The sequence below is a fragment of the Diadema setosum genome, chromosome 8, assembly GCF_964275005.1.
Source record: "Diadema setosum chromosome 8, eeDiaSeto1, whole genome shotgun sequence".
Taxonomy (NCBI): domain Eukaryota; kingdom Metazoa; phylum Echinodermata; class Echinoidea; order Diadematoida; family Diadematidae; genus Diadema; species Diadema setosum.
In genome coordinates this window covers 19,384,918-19,404,314 of record NC_092692.1, presented here as the reverse complement: position 1 = coordinate 19,404,314, position 19,397 = coordinate 19,384,918, and the positions used below count along the sequence as shown (strand labels likewise).

Here is a 19,397-nt window from a genome sequence, read left to right as displayed (position 1 = left end):
AAATGCGTCAGTTGCAAACCGAAGACTTTTTAATGGAGAGGTTCGCAATCATCGTAAATCACCTCTTCGAAAGTAAGCGAATGGGACTGAGAGCTGAAACCCCACTTGTGAGCTAATGTCGATCTTTAGACGGAGAGGGCGTTAATCACTTTAGCCGTCGCATTTTATTTTAGAAAAGTGAGACCTCGGCAGAAATTTACCGCACCGTGGCTCTGCGTGGTCATGTCATGGAAGTATTGTGATTGTGAGAATTTGTTTTTCGACGTTCGACCTCATTTTCTGTCACCATGAGTGCATATTCTCGCCAGAATTCAAGCGTGAGAAATACAGCAGGAAGTGTGTCGAGGAGGAAATACTCTCCATCCGCGCTTTCTACGTCTACGAGGCTAAAAAATACAGGCGATCATGAAAATTCTTCTTTGCAATCAGCAAGTGCATCCAGCGCGAAGATGGTGAGAAACGGGATTGTTGACGGTTTCCAAGCAAGAAGAAAGAGCGAAAACTCACCTAAAACGAGACGCCAAGTGAACCAAAATAGCAGGTTAGTAGATTAATCACATCTGGTATAGACTAGGGCTGGTCTAAAATATATATGTTTTTGCTGTATTCTTTCTGGACAGCTTTTGGTTATGCTTGTATTTCCAATTCATGTCCTGGCTGGACCCGTCAATTACTATGTTTTGTATGCTCCCTTTAGTCCCACATATTCATATTGTTGATAGATCCAACCATGCCAACTGTAGTGTAGATTTATAGGTCCTATTTACGAGAATCTTGACTAGAATCTCTAGTCTAAAACCTCGGAGTTTGTATGTAACAATGCATTTTGCGTAATTATGCATGCACAGTATGCACTATAGACTAGTTGACTGTTTATTGATGTGAGTAAACTGTATAACAAGAATGACAATGTATGAGATGACTCATGAGCAGATGATGAGTAAACGACTTGGTGATGATGGCCACTTGCGCTGGACCGGGGCAGTGCACAGCAAGGCAAGGCCAAGGGTTAGATTAACTGCGACCAGCCCCAACACTACAAGGAGCGCTCCTGGGTGAGGGCTAGCCTAGATTTAATTATGGTAACGCCAAAGGTTCAGAAAAAAAATCTTTCATTGAACTCTCGGAGATACTGAGTTTGAACATATGATCTCTTCTGCTGATGATGTAGAATCTATCATATCATTGCACTGATGAAGTGAGGAAGATGGATTGAAATACGGTGGTCTGAAGTTAGATAAAAAAAAAAAAAAAAACCCTGCACCAAGGTTCGACCTCCCGTGCCTAAATTCAACTGCACGCGTACACAGGGGCATAGGTTTCTACACTTGTACATATAGCCAGCAGTCGAATTTTGAAGCCGTTATTGTAAGATTACGGGCGGCTTGCTTTAATATTTCTCAAATAATTATGTCTGCAAGGATAAGTGAATACTGTGATACAGTAACTGCTCAGGATGCCATGGCTTAAAGATAACCTGTATGATGTTTACCTCCTTCTCATCAAATTACAGTGCCACACGCCGACTTTCACCCATGGCTCCGCAGAAAAGGTCGCCCTCAAATGGAGTATCGCACGTCACGTCTGCTCAAAACAGTAGACGACAAAAGTCACAAGCCAGTGACAATGAAATCAATTTCATTAATATTGAGACAGAGGATAGAGGAGAACGAAAAGAAGCGGAGTATAATGTGGGATACCGCCAAGCAACTGGCAGAATTAATGCTCGTGAATTGGTGAGTTGGAGAGGTGTAGCACCTAGCAGGTCATTTAATTTTTTGACAGGAAAGCAATGGAAATTTGATTCATGCATTCCATTTTCTAAAATGAATTAATTAAACTTAAGCTGGTAATTGTATGTTCTACTGTGGTGTAGAAATAGAATATCAATTGCTCTTGTTAAAAACATACAATGTAATTTTGAATTGGGTGATTTGAATGTCAAATCCCATGATAAGAACAAGATATAGAAGAATACAGCTTCACTTTCAAAATTAAAGCTTTCCTAGATTTGTGTCTCTGGAAAAAGTCTCGAAATGTTATTACTTGTCAAAGTCCTGTAGGATTTCTGTAAGATTTTAATGTAGTGAAGGCTTTAAAATGTCATCAAGCAAGTATCATAGAACTTCAATATAGTAGGCTCTGCATACCTTGAAGCATTGTCTTATCACACAAATCAGTGGTACAAATATCATGGTTGTAAACACTGCCACAACTAAGAGTGTTTATTTATTGCAGGTGGCTGATTCAACAGAAACACTTTTGTATGCTTGTGGCAAACATTTTCTAAAATTGTTTAGAACTGTTTTATCAAGAGAATATTAATTTGCTAGTTTCATATAGTATACAAATTTGTGGTTTCATTCTTTCTTGCAGTTCTCTAGTAGTACTTTTAGATGGTAGTGATGTCCTGATATCAAGGCAGTTTGATTACATGCCATAGTGCATTTCTGTCTTGTTTTGTAATACATTTGTATATACATTGGTATGATATTTACAATCTTAGCTTGAAGCATCCCATGAAAGCGATGTTACCAAGGTGTATGAGATCGACCTCCATGCTGCCAGCATTGGAACAATCAACAATTTAGATGTGGTAAGTATAGGCATGACATACTACTTGCTTCAGATATTATGCAAAGGAAATGTGTTTTGAAAGTCAGTGCTTCAATCAGTTTTGACACCATTGATGCAGGGTCATCAGCATTTTATACATTATTGAAGTACCGCAAGGTTTACAGTAAAATCTGTGTAGTGTCACTTTGATTTGATTCTTAAAGGGAACACAAACCCAAAGAGCAATGTGGATTGAGTAAAAGCAGTAACATTAGTAGAACACATCAGTGAAAGTTTGAGGAAAATCGGACAATCGATGCAAAAGTTATGAATTTTTAAAGTTTTGGTGTTGGAACCGCTGGATGAGGAGACTACTAGAGGTTATGACGTATGAGAGGACCACAATATAAAGAAAATATAAAAGGAATTCCACAAAAATTCACTTTTCTAGCAAAATGAAAGAGTTCTTGACTAACCGCTTTCAGAAAGCAGGGGAATAAGTGCTATCCCTAACATATGTCAGTATCAAGCTGATGGAATGTGTAATTTTCATGAAAAATGAATCTTTATTGAATTCCCTTTTCATTTTCTTTATATTGTAGTCCACTCATACGTCATAACCTCTAGTAGTCTCCTTACCCAGCAGTTGCAACACCAAAACTTTAAAAATTCATAACTTTTGCATCGATTGCCCGATTTTCCTCAAACTTTCACTGATGTGTTCTACTAGTATTACTGCTTTCACTCAATCCACATTGCTCTTTGGGTTTACCTTCCCTTTAATGTTGTCATGTAAACAAGAGCTTTTTTAAGCCAAAACATTATAGGGTTTCTTTAAAGTAAACAGTAATAACAATAATTTTTGTAACTGATACATTAATCTGGTCGCTATGATAAATCCATGTACGGTAACTCCACATACAATTGTAAGTCATCCTTGTGGTAGTTGACTTATATTATTTTTATAAGCCATAGGTCAATGCGATCACATGAAATTGTCCATAAAATTTTTTGCTTCAGTTGACAGCTATAAAGTCAACAAGTCACCTATGTCGACATGATTGCATGGTCTCAGCCATCATATGTTAATTGCCATGAATAAGTCAACAGATGTATTTACTTTGCTAAAACAAAACAAAAATCCTTACAGCTGGAATGCTAAGCAATGAGGGTAAAATTTCTGTGGTTCCCACTTGCACCCAGGGAGCAGCCTGGTAAATGGGAATAGTGCATGTGTGTGTGTGCATGTGTAAGTCATGCTCCCTGATGTGGTAATAATTGTACTAATTATACAAGTATTTACATTATAATTGCAATGTTATTTTGTCTTCTTTTTGTTCAGTTCATCAATTTGAGGGTGCTGGACCTGTCTTGCAATTGCATCAGGAACATTGAGAATCTGTCCAACAACAAAGTAACTACCAGATCAAGTGTTGTTTTTAATTAGTCAAAATCTTATACACATACATTGTATGCATGCACTTACATAAAACCCGACAGAATGCTTGTTGTACAGACATGTCCACTTGCATGGGCCATCTGCACTCACTTTTGAATAAAAGGAAAGTTGTGTAGCAGGGCTTGAATAATGTTGCCCTTATAAACATTGTGTTGCTTGCATATCAGTTATAGTTCAGATTGGGCTAAAATTGAAATTGTCCTGAATAATTCTAAGACATTCAGCCAATTAAAGACTATTGGAGATTTTGAAGAATAAATCCTCTCTACTAGCACATTTACCTTTCTTCTCCTTACATATTCATTTACAGAGCTCTGTGTATCTAATGATTGATTTGTTGCCCTTATCTTATGATTCTGATTGTAATATTTTTCATTGTCATTTTACCTGTATTTATTTGTTGTTGTTCTTTTACAATGCAGGATCTCCGTGACCTGAAGTTGTATGATAACCGAATTACAGCTATCACAAACCTTGAGAGGTGAATATTTTCATGGCTTGTAATTGATTGTTTGTTTGAATAGACAGAAATTGAAATAGTTGGATTTTCAGTCTCATTGATATTTGCTCTAATATTCTAATTTTCTAGACAGATTCTCTCAAAACATATGAAAGACACTATGTTTATGCACATCCATAAAATCTGGGGGAAAATAGTGGATACTGCTGTTAGTGAGGATTGGTGTACTTTTAATTTCTACTTTCATTCACTCATTTATTCTTCTTGCAGTGGATCTAAACATACAAGATCTGCTGAAGTTTGTGTTAGGTGACTTTTTTTTTATGTTACTTAGTTCTCATTCCTTTACAGATTCCAGAGTGGATAGAATATTGCTCAAGGGATTTGGTTTCTCTCTAAATATTGTTTGATTCAAATCATAAACTTGCATGGGCTGTAAAGTTATTTGTGACATTATGGGCAAAACCAATCTTTACTTTAAAGGTAGGGAATCCCATTTGCATGCCTTAAATGAAGAGTTGTATAAATACAGTGGTATGTTGAAGAGAGTATCATTTTAGAAACTCCCATAAAGTACTGAAAGTGGAAGGTAACATTTAGTATATTTTTATTGATCGTTAGATTTTGATTTGAATTTTTTACGGGGCTCACCGTAAATTCCAGCACATTGCTAGGCTACCTTTGCAGACCCATGCACTGCATGTGTGTCAATCATGTATATTTTGTGAAGAAAGTTCATCAAAACTTACAAACATTTCTATATACATTCTTGCCACACACTCTATTATGCTATTACATCAGCTCTTATACTTTTAGATTTGTGTTTATAGATAAAAAAAAATACAGAAGACTGCAACAAAAAGGCGTAAGTGTGGCTGACACACAGAACTACTGGGTAGTTGAGTTTTGTGCATTATTCAAATTGTAGATAACTGTTGACTTCCAAATTTCTCAGTAGTGGCCTAAACAAGTCCCCTGAGGTTCATATTTAATGTTTTGCTGCATTTTGGGAGGTCTGTAAAAGGTATCCCCTACCTTTAAATGTGCTTTTCTTTTTCAGGTTACAAGAGCTGTGTTCGCTTCAACTTCAGCACAACAAAATCCGAACCATAGGTATGGGTGACTTACTTGCAACTTGTGTCTATACTATAAAAAAAAAGCCTTGGTTATATTCTCTCTTAAAGGATGATATGCATTTTTACTGCTTCAGTAACTATACATCAAAACATGCTCATTCCTGATTAAAGGACAAGTTCACCTTCATAGACATAAGGATTGAGAGAATGCAGCAATATTAGTAGAACACATCAGTGAAAGTTTGAGGAAAATTGGACAATCGATGCAAAAGTTATGAATTTTTTAAATTTTTGTGTTGGAACCGCTGGATGAGGAGACTACTAAGGCTCGTGATGTCATATGAGATATCACATTAGATGATATCACATTTGATGCAATATATGTGTTGGTCTGTTGTATCAAAAAACATCCTCCCACATAAAATTTTCGCAATAAAGCCTAAAATATAAGAAGATATCAGTATTTTTCTCATTAAACCATAACTGTAGACGGTTTAGTCTGGCAACGTTTTTATTATAACTATTGCTCACATTTTGTCTATTTAACAATACTTAACATTGATTATATGGATTCAAATTTTTACAGTGATTGTTTCTATCCCAAACTCACATTTTGGAACTATTTTAAAGCACCAGTGCTGGGTTTTTATTTCATCTGCAAATGGTAAATTATGCCTTTAATGTAGTTGCTGGTGTTATTTGCATAATATCTTATATGACAAATAGATAGTGTATTTTGTGTGTCTTTGTTAAGCCCCTAGTGTTGTCACTGGTAATCTTAAGTGCACAAATAATGTTAGGACTGGAGAAACTTCGTGCTATATCAACCATTTTAACTTGTATGGATATGGTATCAACAACTGTCGGAACACAAAGAAATTTGAATTTAGAAGTGTATTGAGGCGAGTTGTTTTTTATCAGTTTTCTTTTCAAGACTCAACTCCGATCTTTTCATCTCTTTATATCCAATGACCTGTTGTTACCATGGCGACAGGTAAAGGTCTGGCCCTCTCACGAAAGCTCAAGATGCTGCGGCTGGACAGCAACTGTCTCGGGAAGGTGGAGGCCAGGGAGCTGGCTGCCTGCTCTCAGCTTACCTACCTGGATGTTAGCAGCAACCGGCTGGACAGTCTGTCTGTGAGTAGCCGTGGGTCCAGGATACCTTTTCATTATGAGCTGTAGTTGCAGTCAAGACTTCATCAAGAAATAACCATGTTGCGTGTTATTGATTGGATTCAGCACTCAGATCCTTCCTCCTTACCCCTTTCTCTTGAGTTTTGTTGTTACAGAAGGCATATTTGGAGTGATAATGAATAATTTTTGCCAGCAGAATACATCATGTGTGTTCAGAGAGTAAAGTTAATTTCATTTAGATAACAGCATAAGCATCTAAGTTTGAATCAAATGCTCATGAGTCATTTTTTGTTTTGTTTTGTTTTGTTTTGTTTTGGATGAAGTGGATAGTCTATGATTCAATTCATTGATTGTATTATTTTGTTGTTATTGTTGCTCAGGCTTTCAATGCCCTGTCCTCACTGGAAGAGCTTCATGCAACCCACAACTGTCTCAGAGTCATCAGTGATCTCAAAAGGTGTAGAAAGGTGAGCCCCTGCTCCATGCCATGCTTATTTTTGTTTTTCTTTTGTCAGTGAATGTCTCGTGACCACGTAGCCTCCCTTGAACTGCTATACGATACATGAAACATTTTGAGATGTTTTAAGTATATACTGAGTAGCTTTATCATGCTTCTGATAAATGACGAGATCAAAATGTATGGTATGCTGTAGATTTCACACTGTGTGGCTCATGTTGGTGACAGGAGATATATGGATGATGCGTCTCTAATCATGACATAAAGTAGATATTTCATAATGGGGGGAAAAATGACTTCTTGCCACTACTTTGCCTTGAACTGTTTGCTTTGGCACAAAGTATCTCTGACATAATTTGTCTATTTGTTTATTCCCTGGTTTGGAAGTTATAAACTGTAAGAGAGGACATTCCCTGTAAGCAACATGACCATGATCATGCTTATCCCTGATACTGAAATAAAAAGCCAGGTATTTATTTATCTTTCTTGTTTATAATCCCTGTTAAATGTCAGCCTTGGTTATAAATTCTCATAATGGAAATCACTACACAATAACATGATTAATATCAAGTTTAGTATAGAAACACCATTGTTAAGTCAAGAGTTTAATAATAATATCTACTCTGAAATTAGGCTTTTGGAAATATTTCATTGTGGCACGAAGGTGGAGGTAGTTGAACACTTGACTATTCTCATGTAAGATAAAATGAGTGCATGTGTTGTACCTTTTATCCCTCTCTGCATTTACGTAGTTACAAGAGCTAGACGTGTCAAACAACAAGATTACTGACATCAGTGGACTAAAAAGCCTTCACAACCTCACAGTAAGTAGCCTTGTGCCTAGAGCTTGTCTGTTTTACAGGACACATGATGCTTGTATTCTGTATAACTGTACCTTTGACTGGCCCATAGTGTTTCTACAGAACGTAGGTTTCATACTGTCATACTGTATTTCTTGCTGGAACATGCTTATTGGTTGTTGTTGTTGCTGTTGTAGATGTCCAACTTTATACTGTTGTTTGACTTTTCTTCTCCTTCTTCTTCTTCTTCTTCTTTTTTTTTTTTTTTTTTTTTTGGATGGGGGATTGATTGTGGAAAAGATACATCTTGCAGAGTAGAATGTAAAGTGGGACACTATTGTGTGAATCACTATTTTTGTGACAGTTTTGGTCAATTTGAAATCCTGTCAGATACGGACATTCACAGGTTGACATGCTGAGGCAGTCTATAGCTTAACTTACCTACCTTTTACATCAGCATTCAGTCATCCATCCAAACTTGATCTCGTCCTGAGGTTTCAGGAAGTTCACTCAGGTGTAGCACAGTGCTGTGGTCTTAATAAAGAGAAAGGCCATGGTGTCACAACAGGGATTAGTCAGATTACCCTATGGGTAATCTCCTTTCATTGACAATTAGTTTTCAGTCATCTGTGCCAGTTGCTGAACAAAGTGTTCCAGTGTGTGTGTGTCAATCACACAATCAAAGTCAAAGACTTTTCTTGTCAATTCAAGAACCTGCAGAACTTAACGAGTCACTGAACTTTCACACCAAGAAAGAAAATGATTGAAGAAAGATAATACCCTCTCATCATTTGGAAGGATTTTTGGTGGTGTGTTAAAAAATCCTGTAAAGCTGTTACATGTATCAATTTTTTTATCCTGTATTCACAATTTTTATGCCTTCGCCACGAAGTGGTGCCGGAGGCATTATGTTTTCGGGTTGTCCGTCCGTCCGCTTTTGTTTACGCGATAACTTGAGTAATATTTACTGGAATTTTACCAAACTAGGTACAAGTATGAAGTATGATGGGGCAATTATTTGATTAGATTTTGGGTGAAATCGTGCCAGGTCAAAGGTCAAGGTAAAATCATGAAATTGTATCCGTTTACGCGATAACTCAAGACTGGATGGAGCAAATTTCACCAAACTTTGTTGGAGGATGATGTATGATGGGACAATTACTTTTTTAGTGTTTCAGTGAAATCGGGCAGAGGTCAAAGGTCAAAGATCAAGGTCAAATCCTAAAATTTATCTGTTTATGTGATAACTCAAAACTGGATGAAGCAGCTTTCACCAAACTTTGTCCAAGGATGATGTATGATGGGACAATTAGTTGAGTAGATTTTAGTGACATTGGCAAGAGGTCAGAGGTCAAAAGGTCAAGGTCAAATGCTACAAATGTTGCAATTTCCCCCATATCTATGCAGTGCCCGAAGGTATTTTCTTGAAACTTGGTGTGGACATGTACTACTGCGTAAAGTTTCATGTCATAAGGTCAAAGGTCAAAAGGTCAAAGGTTAGGTGAAAATGTTGCAATATTACTTTTCTCGCAAATGGTTCAATGTATCTTCGTGGAACTTGGTACATATGCATGTACTGTCTGGCAGGGATTATCTAGGGAATTTAGGGGTCATGGGTCAATAGTCAGGGGTCAAAGGTCAAGGTCAACTCCTCAAAATTTCCCTCATATACTAGTATATGCAATGCTTGCATTATTAGTTTCAAAACTTAATACATGCATTACCTAATGGAGATTCTCCGGGAAATTTCCAGCCAGAAGGGCAAAGGTCAAAGGTTAAGGGTCAAAGGCCAGGTTTCAATGCACCCTCCCCCCCCCCCCCCAAAAAAAAAAAAAAAAAATTATTTTGTACCGTCATCACACTCTTTCTTCGTACCTTGGAAATTACTCAATGCATAAACTTCCCCAAAATTCCCCAAATATGTGTACCTGCACTCTTAGAAAATTATAGCAAACCCAGTTCAAGACATTTCTAACAAACCTGTCATTTCAATATTTTGCCAGTTATGTGAAACTGTCATGGATCACACATTGTGAAGACATTGTACTATACGCCTATTGGGAGAATCATGCATTATGGCGGAGGCATCAGTCGCCATAGCGACATTTCTAGTTCCTGTATAGATGTAAATTTCAAAATGTACAGCCTTGCTGAGAACACCTTATTTCTTTTATATGTTTGAAATACAGAACAAAACACTTCATAGTAGAGGTGGGCTATAGAGGGTGACATTTTCAGAACATGCTCATCACACCTTAGTTTGATGACTTTGTGCCTACTGACACCATTTTTGAAAAAAAGAATGAAAAAAATGCGAAATCCAGGGTGCCCCGGCCGAAATCGTTAAAAATCCAAGATGGCCGCCGTTTCGGCTTTAAAAAGACATTTTTGACTATAACTCGGCTATTTTTTGGTCAATTGTGATAGTTTTGGTGTCTAACCCCATGTTGTAGGGGTCAAGGAAATGGAATATAATGATGATTTTAGTGTAAAACCAGATCTTCCACATGATACTAAGCTTTTTCCCATATTTAGGGTTAAATTTTCCTTGTCCTTTAACCCCTACCCCACCCGCCATTTTTGCACTTTTTTCTGTATTTTTTTAAAGTCATGTTATCTACCATACTCTTAATAACAAGTTCTAGCTATCGATCTGGTATTTTCTACCAACGATAAAACAAGAAATATACAAATAACTTACGTTATATGTGTATGTGTCATGCAGATACCGGTATGTGGCTGGTACATTCAGGATCCATGGTAACTGTGCAGCCAGTGCTAATACTGTATCTGCTTTATGGTGCCCATTGACATTTGGTCACTAGACTTTAACAATAGCCAAAGTGTACAATTCTACAGTAGGTGTACAATTTTGTAAAATGACTTGAATAAGCCTTCTATATATATGCCAATTGTCCTGCACAAAGGTACTTGACTGGATGATGTACATTGTATCTGCCGTCTTGCCTAGAAAACACATTTTTTACCATAACTCAGTCATTTTTTCATCTTTTAGCCTAGTTTTTGTGTTTCTCCATCACCACTTGGTCCCTTATTTCTCATGGCTGCTTTTCCCTACCATGCATGGTATATTGCTGTACTTTTATAAAGCAAGAGTCCTCACGTTTCATGGGAAATTTGATAGCATTTGAGTGATTATCCAACCAGTTCTATGACAAACAAATGTTATGTACAATGTATGTTCCTCACATCTATAGCATCATAATGGTAGAGTCATCATCTCACTCTCTGTGACTGAAAGTTACAGTAGAACTGTACAATACAGTGTATGACTACATGTCTAAAGACCAAATGTTAATAAAGCAGATACCATAAAGTTTAGCCACTGGCTTCACAGTGACCATGCATCCTGAATGCACCAGCCACATACCGGTACCTGCATGACACATACACGTATAACGTACGTTATTTGTATATTTCTTGCTGTATTATTGGTAGAAAACACCAGATTGATAGCTAGAACTTGATATTAAGAGTATGGTAGTCAACACGACTTGAAAAAATACAGAAAAAAGTGCAAAAAATGGCGGTTGGGGTAGGGGTAAAGGACAAGGAAAATCTAACCTTAAATATGGGAAAAAGGTTAGTATCATGTGGAAGATCTGGTTTTACACTAAAATTATTAATATAATCCACTTCCTTGACCCCTAAAACATGGGGTTAGACACCAAAACCATCACAATTGACCAAAAAATAGCCGAGTTATAGCAAAAAATATCTTTTTTAAGCCAAAACGGCGGCCATCTTGGATTTTTACGATTTTGGCCGGGGCACCCTGGATTTCGCATTTTGTTCGTTCTTTTTTTCAAAAATGGTGTCAGTAGGCACAAAGTCATCAAACTAAGGTGTGATGAGCATGTTCTGAAAATGTGACCAAAAATTGACCCTCTATAGCCCACCTCTATTCATAGCTTCTAAAAGTGGGAAGTTAGGCACTCACTTTAAAAAGAAAAAGAAAAAAAAAATGTTTTCCTGCTTTGATCATTGACCAGTTGTGTTTACTGATCATCATGTACATGCACCCTATGTTATAGGATATGTTATACTTCAATTTGAAAAAAAAAAAAGAAAAGAAAAAAGTGATTATTATTTTACCTATCCCATTACTTGGGTCTTTTGTGGCACTCTAATACAAGGTGTATTTTCTGTTCCTATCTTTATAACTAATTTCAGGCTCTGAGGATATCACACAACCAGCTGACATCAGATCAAATGAAAGCAGTGGAAAGATTAAGGTCTGTATTTGATGTTTTTATTAAAGTCTTTGCATTGACTTTGTACAGTTGTTTGTACTTTTCAACATGGGTTTTTTTACTGTGGGTTAAAAAGAAATGTAGAAAAATTTACAAAGAAAAAAAAAAATAACAACCAAGAGCCTTTGTTTGTTATATAAGTTAAAGCGTTTAGTTGCACCTATCTTATTTAGGATATCCCATCTATTGTTTATATTACCAATGCAGCCTTGAAGGTATATTGTATTTGTTTATGGAATACCATGATCCAACATTTTGCTGAGTTTTTGAAATCTTGTACATGTGATGTAACGTTCTTCACAAAGCCCTACTTAAAACCAAAACCACATCAATAATTAGAGTTATAATTATTGTTTAAATGAGATTGCACTAACTGGTTTTGCTATTATTGCAATTCATATTGTATTATGTGTTTTTATCATCACGCTTGTACTGCTACTTCTACTACAACTACTACTCCTACTGCAACTACTACTACTGCTAAGTACAACTTCTACTACTACTACTACTACTACTACTACTACTACTACTACTACTACTACTTCTACTACTACTACTTCTGCTGCTGGTTACTGTCATTGTCATTAATGCTATCATTACTTGTAATCATTTCTTTGGCAGATCGCTTCAGACTCTCGATGTCTCTCACAACAAGATCACAGATCTGAGTTCCTTCCCTGACCAGTTTCCAGAATTGGAAGTCTTGAATGCAGCTGGCAACAAGATCACAAAGTGGAGAACAGTGGTGAGAAAATCAGTGGACAGATTGTCACAATGATGAGATAATGTTAAATTCATGTAAATTTTCTGGTACCAATGAAATGTGGGCCCTATCAATACCAATATGTAGGTTCCAGTGGTAGTGGATGAACCTCTCACACAGAAATTTGCTGTGATGAGAAAGAATGAGTGGAAACTTGCAACTGATAACACCAGAAAATACTGTTCATTCCAACTTTAGGTCATCTGCATTTGCATGATTCAGATTTCCTGCCAGGATCAAGGCAAAAGTTTCTAATATTTAACCAGTGCATGTGATTTGTACAGTATTCATCCCATTTCCTAAATAGAAAAGGAAGAACTGAAGAACTGAATAAAATAAATTAAATGAAATACAAGAAAATGAAGTGAGATAAGCAGACAAAACTTGCAGACATTTATTCCATCTGATAATTAGATTGTACAAGAGAAAGATATACAGATATGTAAATCGATTTTAAATCTCGAATTTTACCCCGAGGCCTCGATCCATGTCAAGCTGCTGCTTATGATCGCGGTCTCCTGCTTTTCTGTTATTATAATAACCAAAAATATTTAATTTTAAAAATCAATTTATTCAAATCCCCTCTGTTATATTCTTTTTTCCCAAAATTCGTTTAATGAAACGACGTGATATACTCCGAATGAATAATCAATTATTATCTACATACTCTACCAAGTGTTGATTTAACGATTCGCCTCCGAACTTTTTTTTTGTGAATGATATGCTACACGTCTTATACATCGAATGCTGTCATGTTCATAGTGTGTGTGTATATGTACCTTGAATTAATTTGCAAGACAGTATATGCTTGCTTAAATGTCGTGTAACGTTAATTTCTAAATGTGTGTATTATTTTGTTATGTGTGATTTGGAAAAAGGCAGAAATAAAATCAATCAATCAATCAATCAAAGGAAATGATTCTGTGATGCTAAGTGCACAGTGAGCAAATTTTCCCTCAAATTCAGCAAAAATGTCAATTTGAATGTATTGTAGTAGTAACAGTGAGTGTGGAAGCCGCACTGAAAATGGGGTAGGAGCCCTTAACCATGCATTCTGCAACATTGAAAAAAACAAAAGTAAGAACTCAAGGCAATTTTTGTATCTCTCATTGACAGTTGTCATTACACAGATGTCAGTCACTATCTGAGCTGTACATACATGGGAATCCATTCTCCCAGCCCGATGGAGAAAAACCAAGGTAACATATTGTCCTGCTTAAAAATCCTGATATAGTCATGGCTAGCCCCTTGATGTGTTTGCTATGTTTTGCAGCAGATCTTTTGGAGTTGCCTTTAAGACAGCTTTATTGCATACTTTGATATGAAACATAACTTGGTAATCTCCACCTAGTATTTGATTGATTTAGATAGCAAAATAAAACATGTTCATGTTGCTAGGAAAAGAATTATATGTCTGTTTCCCAAAGTCCAGTATCCTTAGTGGTAGTCTCTAAAGTGCACCTCTAGTTTTGTTTTGTTTTTTATCTTTCTTTTTTTTTATGATTAGTTCTGTGTTATCATGCTGGTGAACCAAATCACATACTCAAGTGAACATTGTATTAAATAATGAAAGGTCTTTCAAGTCTACACTGTTCCTTGCAAAGACCATATTTACTGTCAAAAGAACTACTCTGCCTAGAGTTAGATCCTAAGTTTTAGGGTTTGTTTAGAGTCATGTATGCCAAGTTGCAAACCTGTGAATGTTTGGTACTCTGATGGATCAACAGTAATGAACTTCAGCACATATAAGACACTGCATGACTCATACTCTGTAAGTCTGTGTGTGATATTGTCATTAGGAAAGAGGTTTCTTTCTACAGAGAAGATTTATGGCGATTTTAACATCAATTGGTGTGTGGGTGGTTTTGCATGTAAGCTAAATATGCAAAGATGGCAAGCCGTTAGCTGAGTCGAGTGTGCTAACGTGGCACATGAAGAGTCAGCTCATTACCAGTGTGATAGACCATGTGACCTTTTACTTGTGCACTGTACAACCCATCTCCCCACAGCTACCACCAGGAGCTGCAGGCATCCCTGTCGTCCCTAGAGATCCTGGATGGAGCGGCTGTCAGGAGGAGCGCTGCGAGCAAATCGGCTCCCGTCATGAGACCAATGTCAGCATCCTCGGGTAAGGACAGCATGGGGAGCGGCAGGGGTGTGGCCGAGACGATAGAAGTCTGTGGACTCAAAACAGAGTTTGATTAACCCTGCTCTTCCCTTTTCTATCACATTCCAGTACTTGCACATGTCTAGTGCTATCGCTTGGAGGTGATCGGATGGTACTTTTTTGTCTAGAGAGCACTAGTGATATTGTGTTATCTTTTTTCTCGGAAGTCTTTATGATTGTGTAGGGCAATATCTTATGAAATATGCAATGGAGGAAATTTCTAATTTGTTTTACTCAAAATATTGCAAAGCCAATGTATTTTAATGTATTGCACACCTACAAAGAAAATGATGTATATCAGGGCTTACTTTAAACAGATGAAAAAAAAAATGAAGTAGATACATGATTTCATTTATTATGTAGAGGCAAATTAATACCTTTCTTCCTTATACTCTGATTAAAGATAAGTGCTGAATTCTAGGAATGACTAACAATGACTCATTCAATTGGCATGAAAAGAACTGTTCAACTGATTCGTAAAACGATGTTAGACATAAAATTTAATGTAAATACTGCCTCAGGAAGGGACTTCACGCATTTGTTTCACAGCTACAGTAATGAGAAAAAACAAAACAAAACAATGTTGGTGACAGTAGTTTCAGTGTCGGAAGTCATTGTCAGCATTGTAAATTGCAAGATGGCCATGTGTACAACAAACTCATGACCCTGTTTCTCTTTCATCTCTTCTCAGTGGTCAGTGCCCGACAGGTTGAGAACCAGCTGAAGAATTCTGACCAGGACCTTGCATCCTTCATGACCAGTCTGTCCACCAGGTACAGTCTGCCTTGGATGTGAATTCTCCCTGATCCCACAGGAGGCTCCCTGAAAAAATGAACTATTTCTTCCACATCCTTACAAACGAATATGTAAATGCCTTAGTCTGATTTGGGAATTGTTACTATGTATTGAGGTGCATGTTACACACCATTATCTCCCTGATTGCCATTTGGGTTCTTGATTGATTTGATATTTGAATGACAGCATCCCTGGTCCCAATGGGATGCCGTAAAGGACTGACTACTGGTACAGCTGTAAGAGAGTGCCTGTAATGCAGACCCATGTGTACAACATCAACAAAAGATAATCTTAAACTCAAGTGCTTTGACACATTTTTTACTCGCAAAAATAAGATTCTGTATATGCGGTTTACTTTGCAGTGTTCTTATGTTGCCAAAAATTTTGCGAGTTGACTGATACTCATGAAATCAACACCTTGCAAAAGTATTGCCTCCTGTGTCACAACTGTGCTGTATATTGTCTCCAAGGGGAGAAACCTTTTAGTTTTCTTCTGAAAAGAAATGATATCTATTTCTCATTCCGTCACTGTGGGTGTTGGTCACAAATTTAGTACTTGCAAATTTGATATACACTGTGCAGAAATATTGTAATGGAAACATCAGAATTGAATGTCATTCTTTTTCTCTCCATTATCTCTCCCACTTTGTTTAATTCTTTTTATTTTGACATGACCTGTGTGTGACCCCAGGTTTGAGAACCTACGTACCATCCTCAGCACCCTGCCCAATGAACCGCCCAGAGCGCGCCCCATGACGGGCTTCTCTGACGACCTCTCCATCCGCAGTGTGTCAGCAATGTCCAGCGGGAAACCGGGCAGCAGGTGCAACAGGTGAGACAACACAGTTTTATGCACCTGTCTGAGAAGTAGTGAGGTCCATATTCTAATGAGCTGTAACTTTATGCTGTTGTTGTTGTTGTTGTTGTTCTTAAGGGGGGGGGGGGGGTTGTCAACGCTTTGTTATGATTAAGTAGATTCCGGAAGATATACAATAGGCGCAGTCAGACTGGCAAAAGATTGAGAAGTTTAAGATCGCGAAGTCTTCTCGATCTTTTGTAAACTGCTCATAGTAGCAACCAAATGATACATAACAAAGAAGAAAGAGCATGCCGTCTGATTGCTAGTGATTTTGACGTAACAATGAGTACCTGTACGACACAATAGCCGTGCACTTCTGAGGCACTGCCTGAAAACAGGTGGTGGACTGGTCACGTGACAAACTTTGCAAAGTTTCAGCAAAAGATCAAGAATTTTGGTGGGGATGGGGGAAATATCCCTAGTTGGCATGGGAAGTTTCGTGAGAATTTTTACAGGAAGTTTTGTGAGAACTTTCATGGGAAGTTTGCAGTCACACTGGTAAAAAATTCAAGATCTTAAAGATCACGATCTTAAATTTCTCAATATTTTGCCAGTCTGACAGCGCCTATAGATGTGACTAAGTTAAGACAGAATTAGAAAGAGTTGCTTTCGGATTACTTACCTGTGGTCTTTTAGGCAATCAGTACCATAGTTGGGACTGTGAGGACATATTATGTAATATGATGACATATGAGGACATAAAAAAAAAAAAAAAAATGATGAGAAAAGTTCGTATTCTACACTGGTAAGTGGAAAGTAAAGTTTTCAGAATAGCCTTGATGAAACTGTATCAGTTCTTCATTCATTGAGCTCGTTTTAAACAAGTCATTTCAAATAAATGGAGTACAGATATTCCTGCTGTGTATGTCATTTTGCTTCTTCCATCCATTTGTCCAGTTATTGATGGAAACAAGAATCAAGCCTTGGTTGGTACAATTGACACATGGTGTTGAGCCCTTCGATATTTGCATCTCTGCAATGATTATATCTAAATTAGAATGAAATCATACTTTTCCAAATTCATGAAATTCTTCCGTCGAGATGTTTTACGTCGATGTAGGGCAATTTGTCAATCAGTTGCAATGAAATCATACTTTGTTGTTTAGTTTGATTTTCCCGTAAATTTCCAGATTTTCTGCTGAAGCGTCATATCTAACATGAAATACTGACAAGGACTGAAATACTGACTTGTTTTTAGCTTATCTGCTATTGCTGTACCAGGCTAATCCTCCAACTATGTTTGTTGTTGTTTTTTTAAATAATTTCAGCCGAAATAGGATAGCAGAAGCCCAGGCCTTTGCCTCTCAAGCTAACCTGTAGAAGAAATACAAGTCAGGATGATCAACTTTTCCAGGAGATACAAGATTATCAAGTGGAAGAGACAAGGTGATGTGAAGACAAGATAGAAGAGATACAAGTTCACTAAGATCACTTGTAGAGGAAACACAAAAGTTTTCTTGCAAAGAGGATACAAGTTGACCTATTGAGGAGACAGCGCCATAGCAAAAGGATGCACACCAGAGCCAGCATGTGATTATCTGTGTACAACTGTTTATTTTTTTTTTGCTGTTATTATCATCATCAGAATTCATTATGATGCCTTTGATATAATTTACTGTGATGCCTTTGATACCAGTATTTTTTTTTTCTAATGCTGTGAGCACAAACACAGATACTGAGATGGGAAGTACTATAAAAGCTGCTATTTTCACGAGGTTTTCTTTTTCACGAATTTTGCGAATCACTGTTGGGCCGCGAATTTAACATGTGACAATATCACGAATGGACAGGTGTTATTGCACCTACAATAGCCTTGGTGTCAGAATCGGGGAAACAACATCTCGTGAAAATGTCTGTGACCTCCTAATTCTTGAAAATATCTGTACGTGAAGATAACAGCTCCTACCATAGGTATACTGTAAAACGAGGAATGTTAGCGTGCATTTTGATTTCGCGAATTTCACGAGCGCCAAAATTTGCAAAATTAAAATGCACGCGAAAATTCTTGCCTACAAAATATGCATTAGATGCCAGTGGCAATTCGTGAAAATTTAATGCTGCAAAAAGGGCCGTCGGCTCCAATTCGCGAAATTTTCATGCCACGAATATATCGTGTTTTACAGTCGTCAGTAGGGAGTTGTTATTCATTTGTGAAGATTTACTCATCCATTTTCATTGTTACTCTTTCTACAACCCTCGAATAGCCACCTATATTCAGATTGCCCAGGGTCTTTAGCTTTTCTTTATATATAGAGAGACGGAACAAGAAATCCTGCCCATATAGCCTATGTAAGCAGCCGCCCACCAAGTAAGACTTTGTCTTTCATGTGCCCCAATTATGGAGCAGAGTATTGCCCGTGAGGTGAAGGGGTGGGTCCATTGGTAAGTATGGCTTCACTAGTAAATAATATACTCACTACTGAGTATACGAAATTACAGTGCCTCACCATATTTGCCCATTTACATTTAAGGAATTCTGGATTCCCATAGAAATTAAGATGTGGGAAAACAAATCATAGCTTTAAACTGTAACTGTAACATGTAAACCTACCCAGTTTATCTTGGAACTAATTAAGGTGTGGGAGAGCAAATCATAC

General features: G+C 37.3%; 1 protein-coding gene across 1 annotated transcript; it reads left to right on the top strand.

Moving 5' to 3' along the window:
* The first annotated feature begins 287 nt into the window (after positions 1–287).
* LOC140232032 (uncharacterized) lies at positions 288–18,284 on the top strand. Its single transcript, XM_072312183.1, has 16 exons — positions 288–541; positions 1,514–1,736; positions 2,507–2,596; positions 3,899–3,970; positions 4,438–4,496; positions 5,536–5,588; positions 6,546–6,688; positions 7,066–7,152; positions 7,895–7,966; positions 12,137–12,198; positions 12,838–12,961; positions 14,096–14,178; positions 14,989–15,107; positions 15,838–15,919; positions 16,633–16,773; positions 18,069–18,284. Exons 1-16 carry the CDS (start codon positions 288–290, stop codon positions 18,118–18,120), a joined length of 1,716 nt encoding a protein of 571 aa, XP_072168284.1. The 3' UTR covers positions 18,121–18,284.
* The last annotated feature ends 1,113 nt before the right edge of the window (positions 18,285–19,397 follow it).

Excerpts from the sequence above, each read along its gene's own strand:
- LOC140232032 (XM_072312183.1), top strand. The coding sequence starts at position 288 with ATGAGTGCATATTCTCGCCAGAATTCAAGCGTGAGAAATACAGCAGGA. Across the intron at positions 14,179-14,988 it reads CCCGATGGAGAAAAACCAAG|CTACCACCAGGAGCTGCAGG; the intron begins GTAACATATTGT and ends ATCTCCCCACAG. Across the intron at positions 16,774-18,068 it reads CCGGGCAGCAGGTGCAACAG|CCGAAATAGGATAGCAGAAG; the intron begins GTGAGACAACAC and ends AAATAATTTCAG.